The sequence below is a fragment of the Pempheris klunzingeri genome, chromosome 3 (genome assembly GCF_042242105.1).
Source record: "Pempheris klunzingeri isolate RE-2024b chromosome 3, fPemKlu1.hap1, whole genome shotgun sequence".
NCBI lineage: Eukaryota > Metazoa > Chordata > Actinopteri > Acropomatiformes > Pempheridae > Pempheris > Pempheris klunzingeri.
Genome location: NC_092014.1, coordinates 2,416,374 through 2,426,373, shown reverse-complemented (window position 1 = coordinate 2,426,373; position 10,000 = coordinate 2,416,374). Strand labels below are relative to the sequence as shown.

Below are 10,000 nucleotides of genomic sequence, written 5' to 3'. Positions count from 1 at the left end.
TAATTTATTGATAAATTCATTGATGAATGAGCCTCAGATGCCCGACCAACAGTCCCAAACCCCCAAATATTCAGTTTATGTGCATAAAATAGATAAAAGACTCCTGACATTAGAGAAACTTAAAGAACTTCACCATAACTGGTCCTTATAATATGTATTGATCTACTAATCCATTAAACGCTCTATAGTTAGCTAATAACATTGGTAATCAAGTGAAGGTCTAACATTGATGATCAATTATCATTTACCATCATTTGTAGAGTAAAACAAGGAAACTTTATTTTGTAAAATGTCTTTTTTTTTCTCTGTTTTATATTTAAGGCTGCAACTAGTGATCAATTTCATTGTTGATTAATCTGTCGATTATTTCCTCACTTCATTGATTACTTTGCCAACAACCCAAAGAAATCCAGTTTACTGTCACAGAAAATATCCTCATTTATTAAGCCGGAATCAGAGAACGACTAAAACCGATTAATCAGTTATGAAAATAGTTTACGAATTATTTAACAGTTAATTGATTAATCGTCCTGTAAATGTAATTGATAGACAGTTACAGTTAGTGAACTCTAGTGGATTAAACTAAACTAAAACTAAAGTACGACATCAGATGAATGCAAAATAAATCCTCTGAATCCACTTCAACATTAATTCTGGACTTCTATATGAATGGAACATTTCACTGTGAGTATTGATTGATTGATTGAACGGTCTTATCACAACCACAGATGTTAGATGTGATGGTGAGGACGTGGTGACTCACCGGTGGTTCGGCCGGAGGCGTACAGCGACAGCACGGCCTGGATGGCCACGTACATGGCGGGGACGTTGAAGGTCTCGAACATGATCTGCGTCATCTTCTCCCTGTTGGCTTTGGGGTTGAGCGGGGCCTCCGTCAGCAGGGTGGGGTGCTCCTCGGGGGCCACGCGAAGCTCGTTGTAGAAGGTGTGGTGCCAGATCTTCTCCATGTCGTCCCAGTTGGTGATGATGCCGTGCTCGATGGGGTACTTCAGGGTCAGGATGCCCCTCTTGCTCTGGGCCTCGTCACCCACGTAGGAGTCCTTCTGACCCATGCCGACCATCACACCCTGAGGGGGGAGGGGGCATTATTTCAAAATAGGAAAAATATTTGAACACATTTATGAGCTTTGGTCCAAAATTTTAAGTTTAAAGCACCTAAAATGTCATTTTAAAGCAAGATATGAAACATTTGTTAATAATGTAGAAAGAGCATCTCATGAGTCTGTAGATTAAAAGGTAGTTTGGTAAAATCGATTCTCCTCATGGGAGCTTTTAATGTGTTCATTTGGAATAAATTCATGGTTGAAAATCTCCTGAATGTTGCCTCCACGTCCTTTTAATCCACCGTCATTATTAACTATATCTCCTCTCTTTTAAACGTGTTTATTTTTACTCGTTTATCTATTTTCTGCACCGTGTGTTCTCAGTAATGTTTGCTCCCTCAAATGATGTATTTAATCAATAAGAGCTGAAATGACAAACAGAACATAGAGTTCAGATTCCTGGTGCAAAAAACAGACGTGTTCTTCATGACTGTAAAAAAATACAAACACAAAAAGCAAAATAAAGAAATTTTACTCAATGCTGGCTGTTTTGTTTTTGCTATAAAATGATACTGTGTGATTTAAAATGCAGTAAAACTATTTATCTAACTCTGTTAACCCCTTAACGCCAAGTGTTTGAGACCTCTGCATCATCCGTGTGATATTTCTTTTGATCTGTTTTTGTTTGTTTAAGACAAACAAACTGTGAGCAATAAATTACACAAAAATGCCGGATGTAGCAAAACTTATACAAATTATTGACTTAAAACAATTTTCTTTTTGTCAGACGGTTCAATTACATTCTTTTTTGTAATTTTCTGGCAATTATTTCATGGTTCAGGCATTAAAGGGTTAAGCAACAGAATATTAAACATGTTTTGGCCTGATGGTGGCGAAGACAAAAGGTCATAAGGTCATTAAAGTCACCATGAGGAGTGTGAATGTGCATGGCGGTAAAAATCCTCAAAACATCCACAAAAAGCGGGGAAGTTGCTGAGTTTTTTCGGTGACGGTTACCTGGTGGCGGGGGCGGCCCACGATGGAGGGGAACACGGCCCTGGGGGCGTCGTCCCCGGCGAAGCCAGCCTTCACCAGGCCGGAGCCGTTGTCGCACACGAGGGCGGTGGTCTCGTCGTCGTCACACATGTCTGCGGCTTCTGGAGGAGGAGCAAAAGTCAGTTTTGGTGTCTGAGGGTTCTTCCTGTTAAAGGGGAGTTCCGTCGCCATGGTCGCCATGGTCGCCAAGGCTGTTGCTCTTGTGTGTGATGATTCTAGAACCCTCGACTTGAGAGTTCTAGAATCTCATTAAAGGGTTTGGGCTTCATCTGCTGTACATCAAAAGGCTCTCGAGATAACATTTGTGATGAACTGGCGCGATGTAAATAAAGTTTTACTGACTGATTATCTGATTCTTTGAAAGAGGAAGAAATGCTGCAGAGAGGAAAAGCTTTTTCAGGACACCGTCGAGCGTCACAGAGGGCATGAGCACCACCAGGATTAAGGAGTCACACATCAAAGTTTATATCCAACAAATCTGTATTACTTTTTGGACTCCAGAGATAATATATATTGTGTAAAACCAATCGTATCAATAAACTGAGTGTAAAAATGTCATGACATGTTGTGGCCATGTTAAATATAACCAGCCAGTGAGGTCACGGTAAGCTTGTTGACTCTGCACAGTAAATTAAAGCTAAATAAAACTAAAACAAACCTCCGATTTCACTGGATTTTTATGTCAATTTCTTCTGCTATTTGTGATGTTATCTTACTGTTTTGGGAATAAATAATTATCATTTGACTACTTTTTTCTTCATGATCTACATTATAGTTGTTCCCTCTTCTGTTTAAACTGCACAGATGATCTAACCAGTCCTGTTAAACACGCTCTCTGAGCCCTCCTGTTCATCTTTAAACCACAGTTCATCAGCTGAGCGCACTGTTATGACATGTTTTCATTAAGAAGCAGACAGAGACACCATTACTCCCTCATTTACTGTAATGATGCCTTCAAGTGCTCCTCTTAAACTCCTACATCTGGACCACAACCACAAAAACCAGCTCAGTGTAATTCCCTCTTCCTGGGGTTTGTCAAACTAAATGTTTTATTTATGAATAGTTGTTATTCACAAATGTCTATTTTCTAAAGGACTATTTGTTGATATTATCTTCTTTCATAACTTTAAAAATAGGAGTAAATACCCAAGTCAATGGCTATGGTTATGGTTATGGTTATGGTTATGGTTATGTCGATACATTAATTGTAGGCTACCTTTAGTTTGCATTATTCAACACTTTTGTTGTAATACTTGAAAAACTGAACCATATTTTGCTCAAAACGAAAAGCTTCATTAGAAGAGATGCAGCGTTATTTGTGTCCTACTGCACTAAAAACACCAACTTGATTATTTCGGATATATATTATGTAAAAAGGACGTGCAATATGATGTCATAGCCTCCACTGCATCTGTAATAATATTAATTATACAGAGGAAACTCAAAGACACTTTACAAAAAAAGAGACTGTCCTGTACTGTAAACTTTACATTTCTATGTAAAAAAAACAAAAAACATCTGTATATTTGTAATAATGATAATATCAATAATACATTTTACCTATAGAGCAAGTTTCTTGAAACTCAAAGACAATTTACAGAAGGTTAAAATATACATTAAAAAAGGTCTTGTAAACATAAAGTTTGGTGTTTATTAATAATAATAATAATAATACATTTATTTATATAGTGCTTCTCTTGAAACTCAGGGACATTTAGCAAAAGGCTGAAGTACTGCACAGTACTCTAAACATTACATTTCAGTGCTTAAAATCCGCCTTTATCTCCTGAGTGTACAATTTCCGACAGCGCCTGAATGCAGCAGGACCTCTTCCCGTTAACTGTCACATTAAAATCTTTTACCCGCTGATGGTGACCAGAAGCCCGGCCACGGCTGGCTGCCAGCCCCCGGTCAGTTAACCACTCAGTCCGGATCACTCTCCATCACTTTCCAACCACTTAGGACTGACAGCACGCCAAACTCCGTTCATTTAACAGCTAATTCTAGCTCCCTCCATCCACCCCGACCGCCCGGGGTGGGGCTGGGCGGTCGGGCTCCCTTGCTCCTCCAAGCCGCTTACCTCTGCTTGTCTCCGGCTGTCAGTGGGGGGACTTCACCCGCTGCTGGCTCCAGCTGAGGGGGTGACGGTGCACCGACCACCGGGGTCCTTATATACGCCGTCTCCTCCATGCCTCCCGGCGGGGTCTGTGTTTTTCCTGCTCCCCAGAAGCCGCGAGGAATGTCCGACTATTCGGCAGGAATTCAACCGGCCCTTCGTCCATATTTGGTCGGACGGCGGCCGCATGCATGCACGCAGAGGCCCGCGTGCCTGGCGGGCCATAAATGGAGACGCCGCGGAGCGCTCGAGCCCGTGTATGGAGCGAGGGCGAGACACACACACACACACACACACACACACACACACACACACACAGAGTCTACAGCAAACACACACACTCATTCAAAACTTTAAAGTGTATTTGCTCTGCATATTTATCTTTATATATACATTCATTTATTTATTTTTTTGATCTATTTCCATATATTTGTATATTATATATATTATATTTTCTTTATATTTGTCCTCCTGCATCCTTGAATCATGAAAAATGTCACCTATAACACATCTAGGTCTAATTATTTCCATTCTGGTGCTCGATGTAAAGGTTTAAATGGACAATAACCTGAAACTGAAAAGTTTTTTCATCCCTCAGACACATTTTTTATCATTTCTGTTTGGTTAAACAGAAGTTAAATCTGCATTATCTGAACTAAAAGGCACCAAAAAATAATAATCCTGGGCTGTAAAATCTTCAGCTAGCTGAAGTGTAAGCAGTGAGAGGAGCTGAATAAACATTTAGAGTGATTATTAATGGTATTTACTATTAAAAGCAGCAGCAGAGCTTCTGTTTCCAGCCAATCAGACTCACGTTGACTCTGTGAATAAACTTTGATTTAAACACATCTGATTGATATTGTTAAAGTTAGAAACCCTCTTGGCTTCACTAGTTTTCTCCAGGTTTGTCAGGAGGTTTTGTGGCTCGGTTCACGCCTTTAGTTTCTAGAACAACAGGGTCAGGACCTCCAACCCGCCGGACAGCTGCAGCCTGAGACGGGATTCCTCTGAGAGACAAAGACTGAGCCAGCACACCCGGCTGTGTTTATCCAGCTGTTAACTGAGCTCAGACGAGGCGTCTGGATTCACGAGGCTGCAAATCAGTTTTAAATGACCTGAAACTATGACAGGAGCCTAAAAAGGGGAAGATGATACAACTTCAACAACATTTGGTGACAAAAAACTGTCTTCCCTCTCATCAACGTGATTATTTCATCCAGGAAAAACATTGTAATCATTGTTGTTTCATAGATTCCTCTGGAAAGAATGGAAGATGCTACACCAGACCACCAGACTCCATTGAGAAAAACAATGATTTTACCATGCAGGACGATGGAGTTGCTGGTCCTACCGCTGCCTCAATGAGCTAGTTTGTTTGTGTTATTGTGTGTTTAACAAATATTGTGGCGGATGCAAACTAATGCTTTAAAAACACCAAAGTGACACAATAACACAGACAAACAAACCAATTGAGACAGCACTAGACTGGCAACTCCTGCGTCTTGTGAGGTAAAATCACTGTTTTTCTCAATGGAGTCTGGTGTGTGTGCAGAGAGTCGACCTACTGTGATCAGGTGCAGTTGCCCCAAAGGATCACGTTGAGGCAATCCACTGGACCAATTTCAAAACTTTTGATACTCTCCAATTAGTTTGAACCCAAAATGTGTGCAAAAAAGGGCAGAGGTTTAAAAATACCGGCGTTACCCTTTAACATGTAAGCACTTTAATGTTATGGCTGGTTGAGGTGTAGCTAATAAATACTTCTGGGGTAGTTACATCTATATACTTTATATACTGATCACATGTTTTTGTTGAGCTCCTGATCTAAAAATATGATTATAAACTATAAAATGTAGCAGTACAAAGTCACATATAATGAAAACACCTGTATTTTCCCACTACTGAAACATTTTAGCACCAAACTGTTTAACAAGAGGCCGTTTGGGTTGATTCATGACAGGCTGATAGCACCAGACTCTGATTACTGCTCTCTGATATCAGATCTGTGCTTCAGCTTTAATTATTTAACCCTTTGATTCCACTCATTCCTCCCATTCCCCTCCTTGAAGCTGAGAAAACGCCAACCTATGACTCCATCATTTACTAAACCACACATCTGTTATCCAACAAATCCACTAAATTAAACATTTCTGCACGTAATTTTCTCAAAACTCAGCCAGACACATTTGGTATCTTCACACTGGAGTGCTTTTTATCTGCTCTGCCGATTAGATACGACTCAGTTGTGTTAGTTTTCCAGCTTTTAAAAGGTTTAGCCGTCATTTTCAAAAGCACAACAGAGCAGCTCTGCGGAGCCGACGTCCCTAATCTAACCTACTTTCACTTGTTTTTAAGTGAGCTGGATCCCGAAAGCCATCTGTAGCTGTGAAAGTGGATCATCACGGAGGATCCCCGTCAGGGCGGCGGTCAGTCAGTCAGCCAAGAAATCTATTTATAACCAACATCTGCCCTTCGTCACCCAACAGGAGGAAGTCCTGACGAATGCAGGCCGGCTTCTGGAGTCTGCAGGCTCGGGTTTCTGACGCACTCGAGGTCTGATGGATCTGCTATCAGGAGAAAAGTCGTTTAAACAGAATTCAGACCACATTCCTGCAGAGAGACGTTATAAAAAGAGCTCACGTGACTTTGGAGGTCTTCGTCTTTCACCGTTTTACAGGACTGAAGTAGATTTATCAAGGTTTTTCTGGGACAACCAGGTCTCTAACAAAGTGATTTGAGTTCATTACAAACATAAAACATAAAATATTAGTATTTACCTGCTGTTTTTTTACAGTTGCATCTAAAATTATTCAACCCCGACTGCAAAATTTGGTGTTTTGGCAAAATGTACAAACCTTCAGCTGCGTTTAACTCAAACAAGAACAGTCTAAACAGCTCAACACGACTAATATTACATGAGGGTTCCACTTTTAATGACCACTGCAGTCTCTGTGGATAAATAATGATTTAATTCCCACAACTATTCAACCTGTTTTTTTTATATTCACAATCTAAATTTGCACAATTTGTCACTATTTTTGTTTAAAAACAGAAACGTCAGATCGTTTTCTTGTCGTCTCCGTAAAACGACACTAAACTGGCTGCATGTTTTTATATTTAAAAAAAATAAATAAATTGCCATCTGGGTACAGAAATAACACATTTATTTAGAAAAGAACACAAGTCATCTTGAAAACGATCGGGATGCAGAGGAAAGCTGACGTGCAGCAGCAGGCGTCAGCCGTCACATCTGGGCCTGGAGATAATGTTCATAATTGGCTCGAAGGACAAATTCAAAATAAGGTTTTGATTTCAAAGCGCTCAGCTCGTCCAGATCCAGCAGCTCTTTGACGTCAGGAAGGTACGTCTGCAGAGGAACTCCTGCAAAACACATTGTTATTCATTTATTTGATATATTTGGGGAAAATACTGAGCAAAGTTAAAGACTTTTATGATTATTTCCAGTATTATCAAGGTAAACTTTCACATTTACGTTGCACTCTGGATGCATAACAGTTTCTGTTTTTTCCATAACTTGTATAAAGTAGCGAGGACGTGATTTTATACCATGTGGTCTGAGCTCTGATTCTCAGTCACAGACGTTACGAGTTCAGTGAAGCCGAACTGAAGTCAAACTTTACTGATTATGTTCGAGCATTCAGTAAATAACATTTTAAGACCTTCCCAAACAGAATTTAATGCTTTTTAAGGCCTTTAATTAGTAGGTGTGAATTTAAGGACCTGCAGAAATGCGTCTAATTACACTTATGGATGAAATTAATTGGTTTATTTTCTAATCGCAGCTTCTTAAACCCTCAGTTTCTCACCTTCCTGTATGAGTTTGAGGAGGATCTTGACGAAGACGCTGTCCTTGGCGGCTTCCAGAGGGTCGTCGCTCCCGTCAGCCGAGGACCAGCTGGGAGGGACGAAGCATCAAACAGTCACACGTTTATATAAATGTCATCGTTTCAATGTCAACTTATTTTATTTAACAAGAACGTTTGCTGCTTTTAATGATTTCACACATAGAGTTTGTAAAAATCTTCCATCAGTGACACCAAAATTGAGTTTAAGCTAATGTTCAATGACTTTAGTGAACAAAAACACGACAGGAGGCTCTTACTCGTCTCTCTTGAGCGCTCTGCCGAAGATTTCACATTTCAGCGAGTCCATGTCCACAGCGTCCTCCTGCAACACACACACACACACAAAGTTGGCGTTAAACCTCCGTGAAGGCCGGCGAGTCGAGCCTCCAGCGGTCAGTAAATCAGGAAGTTACCTCGTCGATGTACTCCAGCAGGTCCAGAGCCTTTTTGAAGTCGTACTCGTTGGCTCGTCGGTTGTCATCGCAGATGTACAACTGTGGAGGAGAGAGGAGGAAACGCTGGAGTGAACTTACCGCTGGGGTGTTAACATGATTATTTTTGTTAAAAGGTGTTAAAAGGTCCCATAATCTGCTCATTTTGAAGTTCATACTTGTATTTGGGGTCCTACTAGAGCAGGTTTACATGGAGTCAACCATGGAGCTGTTTTCAGAACAGAAACAATCTTCTTTCTGTTACCGGGAGGAAAAACTGGCTGACAGCGAGGTCGGTTCAGGAGGTTTTCAGTGGCAGCGACTGTCGGCCTGCTGATGGGCCGGAGGAGGTCACATGATCAACAGATCCCCTTATGACATCATAAAGGGAGCCAAATCTAAATGACGTGTTTTCACACACATTTGCTGAAAGATGGAGCAGAAGAAACAGAGAGGACGGTGTTTCCTCAGAGTTTTGGGTCTGTAGACACATATTTATGTTGAAAAGACATTAAAAAAGTGAATTTTGCATAATATGGGACCTTTAAAAGGAGACACATTATGCAAAATACACTAAATGTCTGTTCAATATAAATATGTATCCCTGGGTGAGACCACTCTGTTTCTCCTGCTCCATCTTTCAGTAAATGTGTGCTTTGACTTTGATCTGTTGATCATGTGACCCGCCCACTGAAAACCTGAGTCCACCTCGCAGTCTTCATGTTCTCCCACCATCCAGACCAGCACATGTAATCAGGTTTGGAGTATGAAGCGGGGCTGCTGTTTGTGTGTGAAACTTTATTCTATGTGACCGGAACCGTCTGAGATCAGTACCAGCTGTTCGTGACCCGACTTCAGGCTTGGAAGCTCTAAGTTTAGCTTTTGTTTTCTGTAGTTTTGCTGTTTCTTTGCCCTGTCCCATCTGTGCTGCCCTCCACTCCTCCAGATAAGCAGACGACCAGCAGACAGTTTCAGCTTTTGAGGGATTTTTCTGCCACAAACCCAACAAGCCCCACTTCCTGTGTGTGTGTTCTCACCTGTATGAGGTTGTGAGCGCTGAGCAGAGGCATGGTGTCGGGGTTCTGCTGCTTCTCCTCCAGCAGCTGTCGGGGCAGCGTCTCCTGGTGCAGCAGGAAGCGCTCCTGCTCCACGATTTCTGATCGGAAACAGATAAATGACAGCATCACTACAGGTCAGAGGAGGAGTTCAGCACTGAAAACCACTCTGCAACTGTGCCTCCACTAGTTTTTCCATTTGTAAGAAAAGAGGAAAAGCTGCTAAAAGTCTTAATTTTCAGTTTCCATCTGGATCAAACAGTAAAAATATCATCAAAGCAATGAAATTAAAGATTATAAAGAGAGTAAATACACACAGAAACACAGATGCAGGAGTATTTTGTAAATATAAACTCTGTATGTACGTAACAAGCCTCCACTGATGACCAGCTCGTGCTTTTACCGTCAACTT

The 10,000-nt window shown here is 41.0% G+C and overlaps 2 protein-coding genes across 2 annotated transcripts in view; both read right to left on the bottom strand.

Moving 5' to 3' along the window:
* Positions 1-4,302, bottom strand: part of acta1a (actin alpha 1, skeletal muscle a) — a 7,509-nt gene extending 3,207 nt beyond the window's left edge. Inside the window, exons 1-3 of the mRNA XM_070856402.1 lie at positions 4,201-4,302; positions 2,082-2,221; positions 764-1,088 (exon numbers count right to left, since the gene is read on the bottom strand). Of these exons, the coding sequence (XP_070712503.1) occupies positions 764-1,088; positions 2,082-2,210 (454 nt within the window). The 5' untranslated portion in view covers positions 2,211-2,221; positions 4,201-4,302. The remainder of the gene's footprint in view (positions 1-763; positions 1,089-2,081; positions 2,222-4,200) is intronic.
* Positions 4,303-7,383: 3,081 nt separating this feature from the next.
* Positions 7,384-10,000, bottom strand: part of nup133 (nucleoporin 133) — a 24,366-nt gene continuing 21,749 nt past the window's right edge. Inside the window, exons 20-25 of the mRNA XM_070856401.1 lie at positions 9,992-10,000; positions 9,571-9,689; positions 8,516-8,596; positions 8,360-8,424; positions 8,064-8,152; positions 7,384-7,617 (exon numbers count right to left, since the gene is read on the bottom strand). The exon at positions 9,992-10,000 is cut by the window's right edge and continues 127 nt beyond it. Of these exons, the coding sequence (XP_070712502.1) occupies positions 7,481-7,617; positions 8,064-8,152; positions 8,360-8,424; positions 8,516-8,596; positions 9,571-9,689; positions 9,992-10,000 (500 nt within the window). The 3' untranslated portion in view covers positions 7,384-7,480. The remainder of the gene's footprint in view (positions 7,618-8,063; positions 8,153-8,359; positions 8,425-8,515; positions 8,597-9,570; positions 9,690-9,991) is intronic.